The sequence below is a fragment of the Phascolarctos cinereus genome, unplaced genomic scaffold, assembly GCF_003287225.1.
Source record: "Phascolarctos cinereus isolate Bilbo 61053 unplaced genomic scaffold, phaCin_HiC Scaffold_3;HRSCAF=262, whole genome shotgun sequence".
Taxonomy (NCBI): Eukaryota; Metazoa; Chordata; class Mammalia; order Diprotodontia; family Phascolarctidae; genus Phascolarctos; species Phascolarctos cinereus.
Window position 1 is genome coordinate 71,308,975 of NW_027555736.1, and position 24,014 is coordinate 71,332,988.

Consider the following 24,014-nt stretch of genomic DNA (forward strand, 5'->3'; position numbering starts at 1 on the left):
AAGAGAATAAGAATAAGAATAGCTAGTATTTATATAGTGCTCTAAGGTTTGCAAAGCTCTTCATCTCATTTAATCCTCACAACAACCCTAGGTGCTAGTTATCCCCATTTAACAGAAGAGGAAACTGACACACAGAGTGCCTTGCAGGACTTGCCCAAAGTCACTGTTAGTGAATGTCTGAAACAGGATTTGAGTTCAGATCTTCATAACTCTATCCACTGCACCACTCAGCTAGAGTATTTCTTATGAAAATACAAAGAGTGGGCAGAGAGGCAGTGTAATATGACTGTGGCTTTAGAGTCAAGGGATCTTGATTCAAAATTCAGCCCTATTATGCCAGGTCTGTGTGACTTTTCTCCAGTCATGAACCCCTCTGGGCTGCAATTTCCTCGTCTTTATCCCAGATGTGGCTAAATTAAATCCTTCCTCTTTCAAATTGATTTCTAGGAAGATACCCACTTGTCCCAGTCATGCCACTGCTGGAAATATGTTCTTGCCTTCAGAGGTAGGAGAGGGGATTTGGTTTTTGGAATCTACCCAAAAGTCACATATAAGATAGGAGGTGGGCAATCAAGCTGGGTGCTAAAGAGGTTTTATTTGCTTTTTTAGTGAGGATGGGGGAGGAGAACTCCAGTCCCTTGGCTCCTTAAAAAATGTATCTATATATTGGTATATGAATATAACCCCCTGAGATATCTATTTTGGGAGATAATACTCATTTGGATGGCAAATAAATTGCATTTTATCAGTCTTACCTTGTACTTTGAACAGAAGCTAACTAATCAGATAAAGGATTTTATAAAAACCGTAAACACAGGCATTTAGGCAAGGCCAGCACAGAAACTTACATACTCTTTGAAAAACGATCCAAAGTTCTTTTTATTGAGCAAATAACTATTGATTGAAAAGGCTGGTTGTACTGTTCTGGGTCAGGTGAATCATTTGCTTACAAATTAATCCTCTGTTTTACCTAAGGCTTTTAACAGAAATGGTCATTCACCTGCGCGGCATCTCAAAGTGGAAAGAAAGACAGGCATTCCTGTTCAGGCTAATTTAAAACTTGCAGAGATCCTGAAAGGTTGGCAAGTTGAGGAACTGAGTGATTGTTTAGGACTTTGGAATTTAGGAAATTTAAGTTATAGAGGAGTACCCACAATGAAGAAATGGGAGATGCTTGAAATATTTGCTTATACTTTGTCATTTATCATTCACAACCGCCCTTCAAAGTAAAGAGTACAAATACCCCAGATAACCTCAGACAGAGAGATAAACTTGCCTAGGGTCACGTAGCTACTAGGCAGGAAGGCCAGAGCTCAAACCTAATCTGGCTAATTACAAATCCAGTGCTTTTCCTATCCACATTGCCTCACCACAGATGTCCTGGATCCATTTTCTTTTCCTCATCTGCAAATAGCTTGGTCTGCATAGTGTCCAACCCTTCCTGACACTATTTGGGGTTTTCTTGACAAAAATACTGGAATAGTTTGCCATTTCCATCCCCAACTCATTTACACATGAGGAAACAGAGGCAAACAGGGTTAAGTGTCTTGCCCAGAGTCACACAGCTAGTAAGTCACACAGCTAGTAAGTGTCTGAGGCTAGACTTGAACTCAGGAAGATGAGTCTTTCTGCCTCTAAGCCCTGCATTCTGGCTACTGCCACCTAGCTGCCCTCGAGCTGCATAGTCCTTAGCAATGAAAAGCTGCTAATAAAAGTCATCAACTAAATAAATATTTACAGGCCAGAGTAAGTAGAAGTGGAGGAGGGTGGGGAAACGACCCATATGACTTATCTTCCAGTTCTTCTGGTGTACTTAATGGGTAATAGCAAAATTCAGATTCTCTAATAATAATCTAGCATTTATATAGCACTTAAAGGTTTGCAAAACGCTTTACGGATATGATCACATTTGATCCTCACAACAACCCTGGGAGGTGGAATCTATTATTATTATTATTATCCCCATTTTACAGATGGGGAAATTGAAAAAGAAAGGTTTGGTGTCACATCTGCTAAGTGTCTGAGTTTAGAGTCTTCCTGACTCCAAGTCCAGCCCTCTATCCACTATACTGCCTGAGAATTAGGATTAGGTTATAATCTGCCACCTAGCAAGATTATATTGAAATAATACCAGAATCTGCCAGCAGGAATGGTTTTGAAGTCTTCTTCCTTAGGGAAATGAGCCAAAATATAATCAGTACTTCAGGTCCCCTTCAAATATTGGGGTATTGGTGGTTGTTTGCCTAGTTTGTAAGTTGGAGTTGAAAATTTGTTAAGAAATGTTTAACATCTATGCTAGAAATCCTTCAGTCATAGGGGAACAACCTCTCTAGGAGAGAAACATAATTACTTGTTTGTATACTGTCAAACTGTTGCCCTACTTTCAACACATAGAATGCCAAGTGCATAGGAGTTTATAAGATCATAGATTTATAGCTAAAAGGGACCTTAGGGGCCATCCTACCCAACCCTCCCCAGGTCACAAATGTAGTGGTGGCATAAATATTTGAACTAGGGTCTTTTGACACAAATCCAATACTCTTCCCACTGTACCATGAGTTGTTACTCAGTTGTTTGGAGGATTTGAATCATTAGAGGGAAAAAGACTTTCTCTTAATTTCTTTTCCAATGGTAAGCAATGAAATCAGTACCCAAAATAGAATTCACATGGCTTTTTTATTGTGCCCAGGCTGTGATGGTGGTGCTGATCATTGTCCCAGTCTGTTCAGTCCCTCGCTGGCATGCATTATTGTGTTGGTCACTGTGTTGGTCACCTCCTTCATGGCTTTTTCTTCAGTTTCCTTTGCAGCTTTGACTACATTTTCAATGGCTTTCGAGGATAAAGAGAAGAAGAAGGTATGAGTAAAAGAATATTGTTCAGCTTCTTATTTGTAGTATGGCATAAGATATAGCAGGTCCTTATGAATTATACCACACAAACTGTCTGTTACTCTGAAATGATGCTGTTAACTTGATGATTTTTTTTCTTTACCAAATGGAACCCAAGGAATAGCAATGAGAGGGCAACACTTTCCTTGACCAATCAAAGTACTTTCACGTAGTCTTAAGTATCCCATAAGTCATTAAGCTTGTAAAGGTTGCCTGTCTCTTGGGGGCATTTTTTTTCTGATTGGTTTTTCAAAGTAATGTGTTCTCTGGCTATAAAAAAAACAAAACTTAAGAGACTTTCATAGATATGAATAACAAGAAAAGATAAAGGCTGGTATCATTGAGGAGAAAAGAGAATTTGACTTTATAGGCCCACTTTAGGCATATCAACTTAAATTTGCCTTTATTTATCTTTAAATTCTCTGGTTTAGAATTTCTCATACCTTTCTCACCGGCTTCCTTGGCATGTTCCACTACTTCCTTGACCACTTCCTTGACCACTTCTTCAGCTTTGTGGACTAGGAAGAAAAGACAGCACAAAACAGAAATAAGTGGTCTTAAATTCCTGCAACTTTGCATAACCCTAAGCTAATAAATTATATTATGTTTGATAACATACAATATAAATAAATAACCTCCGAGGGAAAGGTTTTTATTGGCCTTTTGTTTCCAACTCTAATTCCAGACTAATTCAATATGATTTGTTCACAAATGAGTCCATTTATTGCAAAAATCAATAAGCTTTTATTAAGTACCTACTATGTGCCAGGTACTGTGCTAAGTCATGGGGATACAAAGAAAGGCAAAAGACAATCCCTGCTCTCAAGGAGTTCATAATCTAATGGGAGAGATGACATGCAAATAGCTATAAACAACAAGGTCTATATAGTACATATAATTTATGTTTATATATGTATGCACATATGCACAGGATATATTGATAAAAATATATGTATACAGTATAAATTGGAGGTAATCAGTGGAAGGAAGGTATGAGTATTGAGGAGATATGAAAAAGCTTCTTGTATAAAGTGAGATTTTAACTGAGACTTGAAGGAAACCAGAAAGACTAGGCAATAGAAATGACAGGGGAAAAATTCAGGCATAGGGGACAGACGGTGAAAATGCCACCAGAATTAGGAGATAGAGCAAGGAGACCAGTGTCACTGTATTGCAGTGGGGGTGAGGGTTGAAAGGGGAATAAAGTAAAAGAAGAGTTGAGGTTATGAAGATTTTACCCTTGATCCTGGAGGTAATAGAACCATTGGAGTTTATTAAATGCGGGTTGGGGGGTGTCGAGGGGCAGTAGCATGGTCACACCTGCACTTTAGTAAGATCCCTTTGGCAGCTGAGTAGAAGATGGACTAGAGAGGGGAGACGTGGCAAGGAAGTCAGCCAGCCAGCCATTGGAATAGTCCAGGTGTGGACAAGAGTCTGCACAGGGTAGTGGCAGTGAAAGAAAGAAGGGGGCTTACAGGAGAGATATTATGAAGGCTTTGGCAACATGTTAGATATGTGATCGAGAGAAAGTGAGGCATCAAGTAAGCCTGGGAGGATGGTGTTGCCCTTGACAATACTAGTACATACTAATAACAGTGAAGTTAGGAAGAGGGGAGGGTAGAAGAAAGACAAGGAATCCCATTTTGGACATATTGAGTTTAAGATGTGTATGGGATATCTGTTTAAAAACATGTCCAACAGGCAGTTGGAGGTAGAAGTCTGGAGATTAGGAGGTTACAGGTTAGAGACAGATAAATAGATCTAAGAAAACAATAAATTAAAAACTCCAGTGTCAAAGGGGCTTCAAAATATTAGAGATCTAACTCTCTTTAGCTCTATAAACAGAACAATTTTAACAAAACAACCTATGATCTAAAATAGCGACTCCCTACAAACTTTTTTCAAGTTTAAATTTTAGAAAGTTGATTCTCATCTCAGTTTGCCTTTGTCTTAGACATTTCCTCTGGATGCTCAGCAATAGTCAGAGCTTCATCCTTCCTCCTAGTAACAAGTAAGGCATCTCTATCCATAGGTTGTTTGGTTAAAAAATCCCTTCCAGGCTCCTTGTCAAACTGGTCAGATTATCAGTGGCAAATATACTTAAGATACAGAGTTTACGTTTCTTTTGATTACTCTGTGTTAGCATGGCCCAATAACTGTGAAAATAGGTCACTACCAGAGATGTCAACTTTTTTTTTAACGCTTGTAACAATTAATTGTCAAGCAAAATAAATTCTTATGTTGGCCATGATCAAAAATGTGTATCTCAGGTCTCAGCTAGAGTCTCGCCATCTACAAGACTTTCTTAGTGTTCCTTGATCTTAAAGCCTTCTTTCTGAAATGCCCCCAATTTATGCCATCTATATCTCGTTTGTGCATAACTGTTTGCATGTTGTCTTCCCCATTAGATTGTGAGCTCCTTGAGAACATAGACTGTTTTTTGCCTTTCTTTGTATGCCTATCATTTAGCATAATGCCTGATACATAGTCACTGCCACTTAATAAATTTGAGTTGACTGCCTGACTGATGGCTATGACCCCTCTGTCAGGGGGCCCTATGGAATCATGGTCAATCATTATGTTGCTCAGAATTCTTAAGTCTTTCAAACTGCTGCTTTTTACACAGTTGATGTTATAGTATAAGTTGTTTTCCTGTTTCATGATGCCAGAACTTTAATAACCCCAAAGTTGTTCCCTGGTTGGGCAAGACATTCAATATCTGAGTCTCGGTTTTCCTTTCTCTGAAATGAGAATATTACTGGAAATACACACCTCGGTACCTTGCTGTGAGGAAAGTAAACATTTAAAAATTTGCTAAATTGTTAAATTTGCTGGGAGGAAAGCTTTGTAAACACTAAAGTCATATATACTGTAAGTATTAGAAATCCAGAGGCAGGAGTGTGAAGAGCTTGGGTAGTCAGAGAATGGTACATATCCCAATTTTAAGTTCCCAGTCACTTCTATTTTTTTTTATTTATTGTCAGGCAGTATTCTAGAACTGATATTCAAGTTTTTTTTTAAATTAAATCATTGGACCTAGATCATGGATTATACTTAAGCAGAGACTTATTTTGCTTGCTTCACACCCCCACCCCCACCCCCTCATAGAACAAAGAGTAAGGGGAAGTTGCCCAGAGGCAAATTTAGACTTGTCCTAAGGAAAAAAAAAACTTTCCAACTATAGGAACTATCCAAAAGCATGCTGGGATGCCTTGGGAGGTAGTGGCTTCTCTCTTTGAGGTCTTCAAGGGAAGGCTAGATGAGCATTTAACAGGGGCGACATAGAAAGGATGTGGTTCAGATACAGCTTGGATAGACGGTATCAGAGGTTTCTTCCAATTCTAAGAATCTGTGATAAGACGTCTCACAAAGATGCGTAGGTCAGAAAGGGTAGTAATGGAAGGCTGGTCCCTCTGGTCCAGATTCCTAGTTACTCTGAATCTCTGTCATACCAACAGGGCTGGGAAGAATCTCAAGAAAATGGCTCTGCTCCATTTTGCATTTGCCTCTCTCTACATTGCTGAGACTCATGAGAGAATGAATGGGAGGAGGAGAGGTTCCATCTCCTGACTTGAGGCGTTTTCACTGGCCTGGGAATTCTCTCTCCTCACCTCTGACTCCTGACATCCCTGGCTTCCTTTAAGGCCTAGCTAAATTTTTAAAAAATGGCCTTCCCCCGTTAGTCAGAAACCCAGCTTAATGCTAGTGCCTTCTCTCAGTTGATTATCTCTCTTTGATCCTGTGTATCTTTTATCTGTCCAGAGTTGTTTGTATATTCTTTGCATGTTGTCTCTCCCATTAGCCTCTTAGCTCCTAGAGGATAGGAGCTGTTTTTCATCCCCCTTTCTTTGTTTCTTTAGTCCTTAGCACAGTGCTTGGCCCATCACAGCCTTATTGCCTACCTGATTACTAGGAGAAGGAAATCTGTTATCTTTGAAAGCCAAATCCCAGGTTCCCCCCCACCCAAGTGAAACACTATAAAAAACAATGAAAAAAGGATTGAAGAGAAATAAGGTTGTCTGTTCATTTCAAAGCTCTTGCATCTGAGACCCATTTGACAGTTTAAAGAATAATAGAAAGTATCTGTGAGCTTTCTAGATTAAAGGCACCATTTAAATTCAAAGCCCACCTGGCAGTAATAGGCTTCCTGTTTCATCGGAAGGTACTCCCTTCACCCTACAGCCTCTTTGAGCTCTACTACAGAGGGTGGCTTTTTACTTACCTTGTCGATCCACTTTTTAATTTGTGCAAATATCCATAGTTAATTAGTTACTGAGGCCAAGTGAAGGGAGGGGAAGAATATCAGTTCTTTCTTCAAGTACACAGCCTTAAAACTTCCTCCAAGGTAAAAATAAAATTCCTTTGGATATTTGTTTACAAAATTATCAGAAAAAATTGCTTTTGAACAGAATGTCTGTCAAAGTTTCTTTCTGGGAAGCCCCATGTTATAAATTGGCTGTCATCTTTTAAAGTCATTACAGGATCTGAGTGTCAGCTTCCCTGAAGATTAATACGAGGAAAACACTTTATAAACAGAATATATAAAATGTAAGCTACTGTTACAATTACCTCACAGATTCTTAGCTGTTCACAGGTTGCTAGCAATCACCTCCACCAACCCCTTGATTTTACAGATGAAGAAACAGGCCCACAGTCATGCCTCTAGGTGGCTCTAAAAACCAGGGTGCTTAACTCCCCACGCTCTTTCCCACAGACCACCGTTCCAGGAAGCGAAGGCACAGAGATTACAAAGGTGCCTCTTCTTGGTCCATCCCTGGCCCATTGCTGGCCTCCATCAGTGCAGCATCTAGGCACTCTTTAGACTAGTCATACTCAAGTGGAGCAGTGTGCTTCTTCCAGGCCCCGAGTCCCTAATTAGCCAGGGCATCCTCAGCAGGCGTTGCTGTTGAACAGGTTTGTGTGGTGCCTGGAGGCCAGTCTGAGCAGGCTCTACAATTAGTCTCACAAAAGCTTCCTCCTTTTGGAGTCTTTCAGTGATTATCTTCAATCTCTCAACATCTACCAGAAGATGGGAGAGTTGGAGAAATGGAGGGAATTGGTTAGGAGATTCCTTTGGTTGAGGCCAGCATAACTGGCTCAGCCTTTCTTTCTTTCCTGGGCAATTGGGGTTAAGTGACTTGTCCAGGGTCACACAGCTAGTGTCAAGAGTTTGGTCTGAGGCCAGATTTGAATTCAGGTCCTCCCGACTTCAGGGCTGGTGCTCTTGGCTTAGCCTTTCTTAAAACAAACTCTCATCTTCCCAGGGAGAGCAAGGCCTCTGCAGAGTAACCAGAAGGGCAATTTTAACCCTACCTGACTTAATTCTCCCCCTCCCTTCCCCTACATAGCCCTACCATGGGAAGCAGATGAGAGAGGATGGTCTATGATTTTTTTTTTGTTCTTTTATCATAATTGAGTAAAGCGGGAGAGATAAGAAGTAGTAAATTTGTTTACTAGTTCTTTTTCTTCCAAAGCAGTGGAATAAAGGAAAGAAAACAAAATGTCAAATCCAAACCTACAAAACCCTCATCCCAGACGACCAGAGCCATGTTTGCAGCCCCTTCTAGATTACCCTGGGCCTCTTATACTCCCTAACCCACCTTTCAGATGGAGTAATTTGGGGGGCAGTGTTACTTACCTACTTCTTCAGTAGCGTTCTCAGCCCGGTGGGCCAGGCCCTCAGCAGCAAGCTTCCCTAAACCTCCAAACATGGCTCTACCTGGCCCGTTCCTGAGGAGTGAGATGAATACTGTGCGAGTCCTCCTAGCGTTGGCTTTTTATAGGCAGATGTGGGCTCCTCCAAATGTCCATGGGGCAATGGGTGTCACCTTAAAGGAGTCAGGAAGATCTGGTGGTGATTAATCCATGAAGCATCAAAGGACATGGAAGAAGATATGGAGGCTGATTCCTCAGGATTTTAAGCAAAGCCCTAAACCAAAGGAAGTGAGTGCCCTTCTGCTCACTGCTAAGTAGATATTCACAATCCATAAGCACGTACTATGTGCTAGGCATTATACTAGGTGCCAAAACCTTCACACTCAACACAGGCATGAATATGTCCTCTAAACATCTCTGTGGTAGTGGATTTCAGAACTGAATTCAGGGGCAGCTAAGTGATGAGTGGATAGAACACTAGTTCTGGAGTCAGGAGGATTGGGGTCCAACTCTGGCCTCAGATGCTCACTAGCTGTGTGACCCTGGGCAAGTCACTTAACCTCCCATTGCCTTAATCCCCACCCCCGAAAAAAACCCCAAAACCCAACAGATCCAGCTTCTCCCTTCTCTTATCTCTGCTCTATGTGGCTGCTAAGTTGATATTGCTAATTCACAGGGATGACCATGTCACAGACAAAATAAGGATGTTGGCATTTGAAGCTTTCCATTCTGACTCCTGCCTGGCTGGAGAACATTATTCCCCTTTACTCTATATCCCCAAACCTGATCTACAGGTCATCTATTTCTCCACATACAACATCCCATCTCTCACTTTTGCCCAGACTCTTTCCCGTGCCTGAAATGTTCTTCCTCACCTTGGAATCCTGAACTCCCTCAGTCAAAGTGCCATGTCCTACAAGGCCTTTCTGATTGTCCCCAATCATACCACCACCACCACCACCACCACCAATTGCTTTGTATTAATTTTGTACCTTTTTCATCTCTGTTTAAACCCCTTGAGGGCAGGAGCTATTTTTTTTTTTGGCTTTTTTATCCCTAGAATCCAACATGATGTGTGACACATACTGAGTGTTCAGTAACTACTTATTGCTGAATTTCTCAGCCTCTGAGTTGTTGCAAATGATGTCCAAATGCATATATATATGTATATATACACATATGTGTATATATGTATATATATGCATATATATATACATATATGTATATAATATACATATATGTATATATATATATATATACATATATGTATATATATATATACATATATGTATATATATATATATATATTATATATATATATATATGTATATATATATATATGTACACACACACACACACACACCCCAAGGCCATATACTAATCATTTTTTTCATCATGTATTTTCTCAAACAACAGGTACTGACAATATAATTGCTATCATGTGGATAATGTGTGAACTTTTTGAAATGAAAAATGTTGAAAATCATTGCCCCAAAGGTCTTTCAGAAATTCACTGGCAAAAGGTAGACAAATAAAGGAAGAGTTTTGGAGACAGGGACTTTGTACCTTTGAGATCCTCCTGCTTAATTTACACTCTCTGTCTACATGCAAAGCTTATCTTGGCATAACTCATTACCTATTGATAATCTGGAGGTGCTGGGGTGAAGCCAACTGATGTATAATTTACCATTCTCTCCCTTTGTCCTCTTTTTTCAGGATCAGTGGCACACTGGCTTTGTTCACATGTACAGGGACTTCTACAGGTCTTTTCCAAGTCATAGAATGTTAAAGAGCTCTAAGGACTCTAGATTTACCTGCCTGGGACCTCTGAAAAACTATTAGTTTCCTCTCCTGACCATTACCCTTGCTTGCTACCTCCCCACCCGTAGACCCCTTAGCTGGTGTGAGTCTCCACTCTCCTTGTCTGGTGAGTGTCCTTCTCCAATGATGATTCATTGTTCTGTCATTCTCTGTAAGCTCACCAGAGCTAACAAAGTACATGTATACCAAAAGACTTAAGTAAAAAATGCTTTCTGTCCAAATGAAATATTATTGATACCTCCTTACTCTAAGCCCTTAATAATCATCTGGTCAAGCTCCCTTATTTCTCACATGAAGAAGGTAAGATCTAGAAATATGGTGACTTTCACAAGGTCACCCAGGGAATAATGAGCAAAGCCAAAATCGTAGGATCACTTAGTTTCTGGGACTCCAAATCTGTTTCTTTCTCCATCACGCCATATTGCTCCTCATTTTACAGAGAAGGAAACCAACCCAAAGAAGTTACCTAGAATTTCTGAGTAAGAAGGGACCCCAGAGGCCCAGTACCTGAACAAGAATCCCCTTTGTTACCCAGCTTTTGCTTGAAGACCTGTGGATCTAGAGTCAGGAAGATCTGAATTCAAATCCTACATCAAACACTTACCAGCTATGTGATTCTGGTCCAGTCACTTAACCTCTCTGAACTCCAGTCTTCTCAACTGAAAAGTGGAGATAAGAAACGCACAGAGGAGTCAAGATGGGCAAATGAAATGAAGTTTGTAAAATATTTTTTAGATCTTAAAACACTAAAACATATAGGGATAGGGACAAGGCCTGAACCTGTGATTTCATTGATATAGGAGGCTCCTGGATGAGGAAATTTGCTCTATTAATGCAGATGAGTACCTTTTCTGCAACTAAATGCTACCTAAAACACCGAGAGGTCTAGTGACTTGCCCAGGGTCACTCAGACAATATGTGGCAGAGTCAGCACTAGATCCCAAGTCTCTTGATTCTGTGTGTGTGTGTGTGTGTGTGTATGTGTGTGTATGTGCGTGCATATATGATTCCAATATTGGGTGGATAGGAGCTTATGATAAGCCACTCTATTAGTCATCCCAAGTTTAAAGCCAGAAATCATGTTGTCCTATAACCAGGATATCCTCATCAAAGTCATGTTAGATCATAGGCTTAGAGGTAGACAGGACAACAGAGAACATCTAATTCAACTCTTTCATTTACAGATGAGGTAACCAGAGAGGTGAGGTCACTTGCCCACAGTCTCAGAGTAAGTAGCATTGCCAGAATCTGAACCCAGTTCCCCTCACTACAAATCCAACTCTCTTTTCACCAACTGCTCTACCTCCAAGTGGGCAAAGCAGCTGAGACATCTTAATACACACAAGGAAGAAAAAAGAACAATTCCCATTTCTGTAGCATTTTATAGTTTTCAAAGGTTTTGTTCACCTTATACCTTTGAGGTAGGTGGTAGGAGTTGTTGCTTCTTTTTTTCGCATATGAGGAAACTGAGTTTCAGAGAGATTATAGCACTTGTCTACAGTCAAGACAGCATAACATAGGGTCATGTGGCTAGTATGCAACAGAGCTGAGATGCCAAGTGCAGGGACCCTTTCACCATAACCACATAAGACCATAGAAACCACCCCCATTATCCATGGGCTCATAGATTTACAGCTGGAAGGGGCCTTATCAGTCACTAAGACCAGCCCCTTACTTTACAGCTGAGGAAAGTGAAGCCCAGAGGGATTATGACTTGCCCAGCTAGTATATGTCTGAGGTAGGATTCTAATCCAGACCTTCCCGATTCCAAGTGTAGCATTCTACTTCCTACATGAGAGTGTGTCTCCATTCAACCCAAGCCTCTATCCTGATGATGCCACCAAGAAATATGATGTAAGACAGTGGTATCAAACTCAAACAGAAATGAAAGCCACTAGACTGTACATAAGGATCCCCATTGGCCCTATATTGACTTAGAAAAACACATATTACCATTTTCTATGTTCTATTGTATTTTTATGTATTTTGTTAAATATTTCCTGATTACATTTTAATCTGGTTCTGTCCCTAGTTAGGGGTATTGCCACTGGATATGTGACACCTCCAATGTAAGACACCATGTTTGTCTTCCTTGATGTTGGTCTCAGTGGTTGGAGACATTTCCCAAGCATCCTATTCCCTCGATAACCCTATACAGTGACTTGGAAAGCTGCAGTGTAAGGAGCAAGGCTAGATCAGAGGCAGGGCACTGATCACATACTTTATGATATGAGGCTGCTTCTGGAGATGCATGGGGCTCCTGGACAGTGAGGTATCCCAAAAGGCATTGAATTCTTGGCCGAAGAGCTCCTTCCTTCTAAGACAAGAGGTGTCACTCCACTAAGGGAGGATTATCTGGGACCAGAAACACTGAGCCAAGTATGCCTCAAAAAAATATAGGCAACACAGTACCTCAGCCTCCAGAAAAATATGGCCCATGGCTAAGCCATGGGAATTAGAAAATTGTGGTTCCTAACGTCAAGCTGCTATCATTATCAGGTTTCTGGGTTCGGACCAGAGAAAGCATGAGAGTGACGTCTAGTGATGACCCCTGATAGCTAGCATCACAATGCCTGGGGCTTCTAATCACTAAGTTGGAAAAGAATAAACTTTAATTAGGCCTCTCCAGCTTAGGGAAGAAGGATGAAATTCTCCTCCCATTTGTCCAACCTCTCTGCACTGGAGCATCTCCTTAGAGCCCTGAGTTAGTGCATGTGTGTATATGGTGAGGGGTTGGAGTGGAGAGTTGGGGGAGGTGGGGAAGGGAACAGCTCCCTCACCCAGTTAGCCCCTTTTCATAATTACGACCCCATCATCTGATAAAAGTAGGAGCTGATCGCTGAGACACACAACCAAGTCCCATGTGACTCTGCCACTAGAAGATGGGGCAACCTCTGGCATGTGACCCATTCATTCCCCATGATGCCATCCTGCCTCAGCAGGGCGTGGAGCAAGGTAATTAGTATTTATATTAGACCTGGTTACCCAAGGAAGAAAGGTGCTATTAAGATGCATTGTATCATTAATGCTAATGTTATGAAGAAAAAAAAAATCCTCACATGTTTACAGGCCAAAAGACTGGGATTTGAGCACAGAGAGCAGTTAAAAAACGGTAAGAATGATGGAGGTAGTTTGTGAAGAGGTCACCCCAGGGGAGCCACACCCCAGGAGGTGTCAGATGCATCCTGGCCTTCTACAGAAAAAGCTTATGGCCTAGGAGCTAATAGAGAGGAGTGGGGGGAATGCTCAGCATAGCTGCACTAACCCAGTGAATTTTTGTTTCCGGGGACTGGAATGTTTAAAAACATTCTGTTGACCCAGCTGCAAAATTCTGGGCAATGGTCCTTAAGAGGCAGCAATTAGCTGGGTCAGGAAGGGAGGCTGATGCATTCCTTAATCAGTCAAAAACCACTGACTGAGCAGTACAGCAGGTAAAAGCCCATTTTCCTGTGATACAGCTCAAGGAGCCAGTGAACATTTTGTGCAAATAGAATCATGAAACAGAATCCTCCCCTTGGCTAGAATCAGTCCGAACGGCAAAGTAAATCACCAAAGGTACAAAATGAAACTTAGAGTGTTTGTGACTCAAACCCATTAATGCTGAGATTTGTGTGTGGGTGGTTTTTTGGTTTGTCTTGTTTTTTTGATGGGAGCAGAGTATTTTAACTAATAACTCCAAACTCTTCAGCCAGGCTCCCACGGACCTCCCCTTTTGACCACTATTCCTCATTGCTCACCCTTACTCCAGCCAGACTAGTGAGACCAGCCTCCTCATTGCCCCCGCCCCTCACCACCCTGCCTTGTACTCTCTTCCTCATTCAGTCAAATCTCTAGGTCCTTGCTTTCTTTCAGAGATAGCTAGGTGGCCTAGAGTGAATAGAGTGCCAGGCCTGGAATCAGGGAGACCTAAAGTCAAATCCAGTTGCAGATATTTACTAGCTGTGTGACCCTGGACAAATCACTTCATCTCTGTCTGCCCCTGTTTAGTCATCTGTAAAATGGGAATGATAACAGCACCTACTTCTCAGGGTTCTTGTAAGGACCAAATGAGGTAATGATCATAAAACACCCGGCACAAAGTAAGCACTATATAAATGTTAGCTGTCGTCATTATTATTATTTCTTCAATTTATTTTCTTCCAGTCACTGGAAACCTCAATTCTGGAATGCTACTTTGTGACGAGCCGAGAAACCTCCACCCAAATCCTACTCTTATCCTTTCACATCTGGATCAGTTCTTCCATCTATGAAACCTTCTTCCCCTGACCTCCCCAGGCAATAGTGCCTTCCCTCTTTTGAATGCTTATAGCATTCCATCTGAAAAATTGATCTGACACTAGTTACTAGATCTTTTTTGTTTCACTTTTTGTGTATTTTTTATACTATTTCCCTAAATAAGTTATAAATTCCTTAAGACTGAAGACCAAAAATTATACCCATAATTGAGGCTTTTTCCCCACCCAGTACCTAGCACAGGGTTGAATTCTTAGAAGGCATTCATTCCATAGACACATGTTGATTAATGGATTAATTAAACCCATTAGAGGAATGTTAGGTATCAATTTTTATTTTTAGAGATATGGAAGGACCTCTTTGAAGAAGCCTATGTATATTTCTAGGAAGGCATAACCTTTAGATGCCCAGGGTACTGCTGCTGTCCTCTAGATTTCAAAGTCATCATTGGCATGTCCTTTAAATGTGAATATTTCCCAAGGATCTTATGCAAAATTCATCATTTTGTCCATTCTGAAAAGCTCTATTCAGAGATGACCAGAGACTGGAAGCCACCAAGTAAAGCCTGGATGAGCCCTTTCTGGGGTGGTAATAGAGGAAATTCCTTTTCTGGTGGGGATTGGATTAGGTTACATTTGACATTCTTTCCAACTCCAAGTTCAACCATCTTTCTAAATTTTCCAGTTGCTCTGGTGGCCTTTGAATGACCTTAAGCAGTATTTATTTGAACAACACGGCAGCCCACCTCAAGATCTGTGTGGGGGACCGCCCTGGTTAGTAAACAAAATAATGTGAAGAATGTTAAGATTGGGTTTATCAAAGGCACTAAACCCTGCCTGTCTCTGTAGGAAATGTTCTACTCTAGGGTTCTAGACTTCCTGACCCAACATTTCCTACATTCAAAGCATTTATTTAGTGCCTGTTGTGTGTAATTCACAGAGCTAGAAGCTCAGCTACAAAGACAAAAACAAAAACAGCCCTTCCTTGAATTCCACTGGTCCAAGCCACCATTTCCACCTCACTGTGACGGGAGGAGGGAGGAGGCAGCTCCAGAGGTGAACTCTGAAGGAAGTGAAGGACTCAGGGCGAATGCTTCTCAGGCACCGAAGACAGCCCGTGGGAAGGCATGGGTGTGAGATGGCGTGCCATGTTTAAGGAGCATAGGTATGCTGATTCAGCTACAACTGAGACGGTGAAGAAAAGCAGTGTTAAATGAGTCTGGATAGGTAGCCTGGAGCTGGACTGGGAAGGGCTTTTCATGCCAGGCTGCAGAGTTTGGGTTATTTCCTACAGGAAACAGGAAGCTATGAAAGATTGTAGAGCAGGGGAGTAACCTATGTTTTGGGAAGATGAACATGAGACTGGGTGTTCACTGAGGTGAAATTCAGTAGTTTTGCCTCTAAATAATTTCTCTTCTAGGACCAGTCCACATCATTCTAAACAACAGAACCATATAAAAGTCCTTGATCTTTGCATCTGGTGCCTAGAAACCAATTGGTATTCTCTTCCACCTTCAAAGCTGGTGATGCTGAACCCATGAAGTTGCATCTTATGCCAAGTTACTATTTCCAGGAAACCTCCAGGCTCCCACCTCATGAACAGAACTGAAATAACAAAAGCACCCTGGGGGCTAATGAACGTTTCATATCCTTCCCTGTTCCCCGATTGGCTCTGACTGCTTTTTTACGCTTGAAAGTTGGTGAGTAATTTAGTGGCCCATGAAGTGCCCCTGTAAAGCCTTATCTTATAAGTTTCATAGTATCACAGTACTTCTGAAAACCACAGAGACAATTTTCACTGAGTAAGGGAGGGGTCATTTTATTATTATATATGTATATATATCTATATCTATATATATCTATATATATATATATCACTGTTAATTTCATAGTATCACAGTATTTCTAAAAATAATTTTCACTAGTTTATTATTATGTATATGTATATCACTATTAATCTCATAGTATCACAGTACTTCTAAAAACAATAGAGACAATTTTCTCTAGTAGGGGAAGGGTCATTATATTTATATATATATATATATATATATATATATATATATATATATATGTTACTGTCAATTTCATAGTATCACAGTACTTCTGAAAACAACAGAGACAATTTTCACTGAATATGGGAAAGATCATTTTATTTCACACATCACTGTTGAGGCCAAATTACAATGAGGTTTTAGTGGTTACTAAACTTCTTGGGATAGATACTAAAACAGATCTGGGCTACACTGAATTCAGAGCCCTAACACTTAAGCCATGTAAGAGGCAAGGTCTTGGTATATATGTATAAAGTTTAAGATCTCCCTCCAGTTGCTCTCCCCTCCTCCAATTTAAGTAAAATAAAGATCAAGGTTCCATCCACCTGAGCGAATAATAAAACCCCTTAGGAGGTAGCCTCTCTATGGAACATAGTGGGACACATGTAAGCAGATGCCAATGTAGCAGTGTAAGCAGGACAGTGATGAATGAAGAGGCCTGGGAGAGTCCCTTACTCTGCCAATATCCTCACCAGTAACCTGCTGAAAGTGGAAATGGGGATAGGGGAGCAACATAGGTACCCAACGAAGAAATCCAAAACAGAGTGCCCTGGAAAGGGATCCTTTCTTCCTCTTCTGTCCCCTGTTGGCTCCGATCTATCCCAAAGGGCTTATCTTGTTTAGTCTAAGTGATTTTGTATTTGTTTCAGGTTATTAATCCCTCTCTCTTTTTATAGTCTCTCCTGTAAATCAACTTCAAGTTGGTTAATCAACAATGACAAAGTGACCAAAAAAATAATAATAATTCCCCCCTTGGGAATTTTGCCTTCTCTTCCCATGCCTGTCACTAAGGGCCGGATGTATGTCTACATTTCCTAGAGTGACCAGTTTGCCCCACCTCTATCCATGATGCTAGGACTGATAACACAACAAGGGTCATTGGTTACTAGTTTCTTTTATATAAAGGGGGGTAGACAATGTCATTATAGGGAAGAGAGTTCAAGGCTGGAGAGGGTACAGTTTGTTGACTGTACAGTGACCCACATCAGGCATTTCTGACTGTAGGAGCTGAAAATGGCTTTTCTGTTTGGATTCCTTCTGCTGTTGTGGGAAAGAAGGAGAGAGAAATCTTGGAAGGATTATTCACCAGAGGGGTAGTGTCTTTTCCCAGGAGGCAGAAGAGAAGGGAAAATGTCTCTGAGGGGCTCTTAGGTTATCTCATCCCCCACTGATGGTGGTCCTTGGTGGATGGATGTCCCTACTGGTACAGCAAACATCTCCATGGACCTCAGCAGCTGTAACCCAGCAGCTCGTCATAGTCTTCCTGAAGCGAAGAACTGAGAGGCCACAACCCCTGTGCCTGTCATAGAGTCAAGATGGAGGGCGCCAGAAGAAATCAAATTCTACTTCTTATTCTCCACTTCCTGGTGTCTCATGGCCCCCCAGTTCCAAAATGGTAGTGCTGGTGAGAAATGTTTTTCATTCCCATGGACATTCTGATAAAGAGTTGACTAAATCCTTCCCAAACATGCCCTGCTTCAACATGTGAGTGTGTACACACACACACACACACACACACACACACACACACACATGCATACACACACATTTTCATTCATTCATACACAGAGAGCCACGAGTGCCTCTAATACCCTGTCCCGAGGCTCCAGCGTCTGCTCAAGTATTCCTGGGAACTTGAGGACAGTGACCTGATCTCATATAGTGGCTCAAGTGAAATCTTCTTCAAGTTACCCACTGTGACCAGGAGCGTCTCCTTAACTGAGGGCTTACTATTATATATGGGGCCCTGTCCTTGTAGGGGGTGGGGGGATAGAGAGAGAAAGAGATCGCTTAAAGTCCAATGGGCATCATGAGTTGGTAACTAAAATTCATCTGGGTGTTGCCACAATTGGAAAAACAGGGCAATTGGTCTGCAGAATCAGGTTTAGAACTCAAGCCCCATGACTCTAACCCTATCATCCTTGAAGTAGACATTTGTTCATCTCCTGCCCTACCTCTCCCTGCTTCACTTTGGCACTGTCTGAATTTTATTTTGTTTTTTTTTATTTTTTGTTTTGTTTTAGTGAGGCAATTGGGGTTAAGTGACTTGCCCAGAGTCACATAGCTGGGAAGTATTATTTGTCTGAGGTTGGATTTGAACTCAGGTCCTCCTGACTTCAGGGCTGGCGCTCTATCCACTGCACTACTTAGCTACCCCGCTGTCTGCATTTTAAAGCCCCATGGGGAAGAGTCTAGGGTTTGGTACTTAGAGCAAAAGATAACCCTTGTGAAGTCCAAGTTGATCTTTCGTAATTTAGAGGAGGAAGACTCTGGGAAACGGATTAGTTCATCACTGTCTACCCAGTTGGGTAGGCAGTAAATACCTTGGTAATTTAGGGAATTAGCCTGCCCTGGTAGGCATGTCCTTGTGCATGTGTCTTGGAATTAAAATCTCAGGGTAACAAATGACAACAGGACCTAAGCCAAGAATGTTTTCAAACCCTGACCTTGGGTCTCCAAAGCTGCACCAGCTGACAGCCCAGAGGGGCCAAGGCAGGTGTAAGCAATTCATTCCTTTGCCATCTCCGGAAGCCAGCAATGTAAGCGAGTTGCCATTCCTTAGACAGAACAGCTAATGACCAGGAATGACAGGGAAGAATGGTTTTGTCCATAAAGTAGGATGGAGGGCTGGGGAGAAGGGAAGGACTGAGATTGTTTGGGAGTATGGGGAAGGAGAAAAGGAGCTCTCTCTCCTTATCTGAATCACAATCTGTTGTCTTCTCGCTTCTCCTCCCTTCAAACGCCAAACTTGACTTCCAAAAAGTGACTTCCAATCACTCAGCCCCTTAGTTTTTTCCCAGGTCATCACCCTTGCATTTGGCTGCATTCTCCTTCCTTCCCCATCTTGACTCCTTAGTGAAGCATTTCTTTTTTTTTTCCTTTTTGGTGAGGCAATCAGGGTTAAGTGACTTGCCCAGGGTCACACAGAACTCTATATTGTCTTCTTCTCCGGAGTCCCTTGTTCCCTCTTCTGTTGATAATCTTTCTCTGGCCAAGCTTCAGCCCCAGATTATTCCCACCTTCTGCTCCCTTCGCTATTACTCAAGTGCTACCCGATGAAGCTGGAAAAAATCACAAATTTATACTAACTGGATCCTCTGAAAATTCCTGTTATATAATCTCAACTGGCTATCTCTGCAACGAGTCCTTTCACACACCCCTAACTGACTCACTAGCTCATTCACCAGAGCAGGTTTTTCCAAACATTTTCATCCCTCAAATTTCCCATAGCTTCCCCTCCCTTTCACCTGAGAGATGCCCCATCTTTCACTGGAAAAACTGAGGCCATTTGCCAAGAGCTCCCTCTTCTCCACTCCTCCTCAAGTCACATCACCCAGATGCCTTCTGTTACTATCGGCCTTTACTTGGCTCTTCTCCTGACTATAGTAGGCAATCCCCTCTAGATGCACGTGAGCCCATCCCCTTCTGTCTTTTTCAGTAGATTACCCACCCCTCTATCAATGCTACTCTCACTTATTTTCATTCTCTCCAAGCCTGCTGGCTGCTTCCCTACTGCCTAAAAACATTCCCATGCCTCCTTCATCCTCAAAAATCCTTACTGATCCGTCCCTGCTTGCTAGCTGTTATTCCACATGTCATCTCTTTTGTGGTTAAATTTCTTGAGAAGGCCATCTACAATGGAAGCCTCTATTTCCCTTCCTCTCACACTCTCTTCTTAAGTCTCTACAGTCTGGCCTCTGACTTCATCATTCAACTGAAACCCCTCTCTCCAAAGTTACCATCCTTCTTGACTTCTCTGCAGCCTTCGACATTGTTCTTCTCCTTCTGTCTAGGTTTTGGTGACACTACTTTGTCCTAGTTCCTTGCCCATCTGACTGCTCCTTCTCAGTCTCCTTTATTAGATCTTCAACTAGGTCATTCCCCCTAACCCTGGCTGTCCGCCAGGGCTCTACCTTTGGTCCTTTTCTCTTCTCCCTCTGTGCTGTTTGCTTGGTGATCTCATCTACTCCCATGGATGTCAGTGCCATCTCTATGTTGATGATTCTCTGATCTATTTATGTTACCCTGACTTCTCTGCTGACCTCCAGTCTCCAATCTCCAACTGCCTATTGGACATCTCAAAAATGGAGGTCTCATGGACATCTCAAGCTTAGCATGTCCAAACCCCTTCTCTCTTCTTAACTTCCTTATGACTATTGTCATATGTGGTTTTTTTTTAAATTTGTTTTGTTTGTAGAGCCAAATAGAGTTAGATCTCATATTTTGAAGCCTCTTGAACAGTGGAGTTTTTCATTTGTTGCTTCTCAGATCTACTTATTCAGCCCTAACCTCTAACCTCCTAATCTCCGGACTCCCATCTCCAACTGCCTGTTGGACATATTAAACAAATGTCCTATTATTGTTGTTTCAGTTGTGTCTGACTCTTTGGGACCCCATTTGGGGTTTTCCTGGCAAAGATACTAGAGTGGTTTGCCATTTCCTTCTCCAGCTCATTTGACAGATGAGGAAGCTGAGGCAAACAGGGTTAAGTGACTTGTCCAGGGTCACACAACTAGGAAGTATCTGATGCAAGATTTGAACTCAGGAAGATGAGTCTTCCTGACTCCAAGCCTGGCGCTCTATCCACTTTGGCAACTACCTGCCCCATATGTCCTGTAGACAACCTAAACTCAACCTGTCCAAAACTGAACTCACTATCTTTCCTCTAGGTCCTCCCCTCTTCCTAACTTTATTACTATTACTGTGTGTTAGTACTATTGAGGGCATCACCATCTTCCCAGGCATGCAGGCTCACAGCCCAGGTGTTTTCCTTACCTCCTCAGTCTCTCTCAGCCTCACCCCATATCCAATCTGTTGACAAAGACTGTTGATTTTGCCTTCATAAAATCTCTCCCATAAAACTGTTTCTCTTCTCTGCCATTAGCACCATCCGGTGCAGACTCTTATCTCCTCACACTTGGACTGTTGTAATAGTCTGCTAGCTGTTTCCCCTGCCACAAATCTCTCCCCTCCCATTCCATCCACTCAGCTGCCAAAGTGATTTTCCTAAAGTGCAGGTCTGACCAGGTCACTGACCTTCCTTTCTCCCAACCCCTCACTTAATGAACTCCTTTGGCTCCTTATCTCTTCCAGGATCAGATATAAAACCCTCTGTTTAGCTTGTACATCCCTTCATAACTTGTCTCCCACCCCGACCTTTCCAGTCTTCTTATATCTTAAACTCCTTCCCCCATACTCTGCACCTCTTTACTGTCCCTTGCCTGACACTCCATCTTCCAACTCTGTGCATTCCCTCTCTCCTAGTCTCTGCCTCCTGGCTTCCCTGGCTTCCTTCAAGTCCCAGCTAAAATCCCACCTTCTACAGGAAGCCTTTCGAGATTCCCCCATTAGCCCCTTCCTTATATTGGTTATCGCCAATTCATCCTGCATCGCTTATTTGTACATCATTGTAATTTGTCTCCTTTGAGAACAGGCACTGTCTTTTGCCTTTCTTCACATCACCAGCCCTTAGCACAGTGCCTGGTCCGTATTGGGCAGTTAATTAATGTTTATTGATTAACTGATTGACTGTGGGACTGAGTATATGTGAAGGTGATAGGATCACATTTTACTTGACTTTGTTTCTGGTAACCTGTCTTCAAACTTGGAATTTAGGGGAACTCATAGGCTAGTGAGACTCGTTAGAAAGTCAGCTCCATAAGATGTAAGAGACACTCCTATTTTGTAAGCCCTGAATTTAGTCTGGAGTCCAATGACACACTGTACCTGTATTTACACATGCACACAGTCACACTTAAAGTGCAACAACCTCTAATAAATGGAACCATTGTTGCCGGAGATGTGCTTGAGTAAAAACAGCTGGCCCTTTTTGTTTTAAGTGAGCCTCAGAGATTCATGGCTAGTCATTATTAGGCAAAGCATAGGCTTTTGCCCCAGAGATAAGAATAGTATATTGAAAAAAAAAAAAAAACCCAGGCTCAAAAGGAAAGGAAACTGTCTCCACCCAGTGGCTGAATAGTGTACTACAGGTAGAGGGAGGCCCCCTGGGATGGCATAATGGATTGAAACTACTCTTTTCTTTTACTAGAAACCCTCAGAAATGTTTTAAAGACAGCATGCTTACTTGATGAGTAAGACCTGCCTAAATCTCTATGGCCTCTTCAGAATCTCTAGTCCAATCCAGATCGAGCCTCAGCTCTAGGGCATAATTTAGTTATCAGACCAGTGAGTTTCTGGCCAGGGGAGAATGTTCAGAATAACAGGTGGGGGGGACTAAAGTTAGGAATGCCAGGGGAGAGATGAAGGTATGAAGGACAAATTCCAGTGAGCCAGTGATTTTGATTTATTTATTAAAAGACATACCAGGGAGTGACGGTGTGTGGCTAGAGGCCAAAATCACTGGCTGGGGAGGCAGGATATCTGGAGTTCTCTCCTTGGTTCTAATTCTCTGTGTGGTCTTAAGTAAGGGGCCGCCTCTCTGGATTTGTCTGCTTAACTTGTCAAATGGATACAGTCACCTCACTCCAGGAAAGGTAGCTCAAGAAACTGAGAAGAGAATGAAATCTTCCAGGAAACTCAAAATGATGGGATGTAGGGTAACTGGGCTCAGGGAGGGGTTGAGGGATTTAGAACAGTCTTGCAAGTTCAGCCTCCAGGCCAGAGCTGGTTTCTCTGCCAGAGTTTATACTAGGATGCAGAGGACTACACAATATCCTAAACATGGTCCCAGTTTTAGTTCTCATCTGGTCTTCAAGGGGCCTGTTGGTATCCTGCCCCACCCTTCCGTGACTGCCCAGTGAGTCATCCCCTGCAGCTGCCCCACCCCAGGTTTCCATGACAATCAGCCTACAAAGAAGTCAGATCTGCTGGCCTAGAATGGGGACAAAGAGAAATGGGACAATTTAGTCCTTGTGCGTTGAGAAGGGGAAGTATGGGGAAAACCCATGGCTAGATTTGGAGAGATTAGAAAACACTAATTTGTAGCTTAAAGAATTCTTTGTGCCTTAGGTCTGCTTTCCCCTGGTCCCTTGTATCCCTGAGTCCCCTCCAGTCCCTTCTCTTCCCATGGTCCCACCTTTGCATCTAACCCTCTTTTGAGCCCATTCTATCCTCTCCTCCTAGCCATGGGCTTGATTTAAGCTCCCTCTATCCAGTAGGTTTGAAGTCAGACTGCAGTGGTAATGGCTATGTTAGGAAGGGAAAAGATTAGCCTGGGTTTGAATGATTTTTAAATCAACCTTGTTTGGCTCTCTGTGTCCACACCATCAGCCTTAGGAAATCAAGTATGGTCTAGCTGGGAGGTGGGGGGATCAGGTGGTGATTCCAAAAGGGATTCCAGAAAAAAATTACATATACTACCATTTTCCATTGATGTTTTGGTTAGTTTCATCAAACTGGTTTTCTT

The 24,014-nt window shown here is 42.1% G+C and overlaps 1 protein-coding gene and 1 long non-coding RNA gene across 2 annotated transcripts; one reads left to right on the forward strand and one right to left on the reverse strand.

The window, feature by feature from the left end:
- Window positions 1–2,657: 2,657 nt before the first annotated feature.
- FAM25A (family with sequence similarity 25 member A) lies at window positions 2,658–8,651 on the reverse strand. Its single transcript, XM_020997070.2, has 3 exons — window positions 8,528–8,651; window positions 3,333–3,407; window positions 2,658–2,830 (listed from the first exon to the last, which is right to left on the reverse strand). Exons 1-3 carry the CDS (start codon window positions 8,598–8,600, stop codon window positions 2,709–2,711), a joined length of 270 nt encoding a protein of 89 aa, XP_020852729.1. The 5' UTR covers window positions 8,601–8,651; the 3' UTR covers window positions 2,658–2,708.
- LOC144456175 (uncharacterized) lies at window positions 2,798–10,591 on the forward strand. Its single transcript, XR_013485085.1, has 2 exons — window positions 2,798–2,856; window positions 10,261–10,591. It is a non-coding gene; the product is annotated as an uncharacterized LOC144456175 (long non-coding RNA).
- Window positions 10,592–24,014: the final 13,423 nt, after the last annotated feature.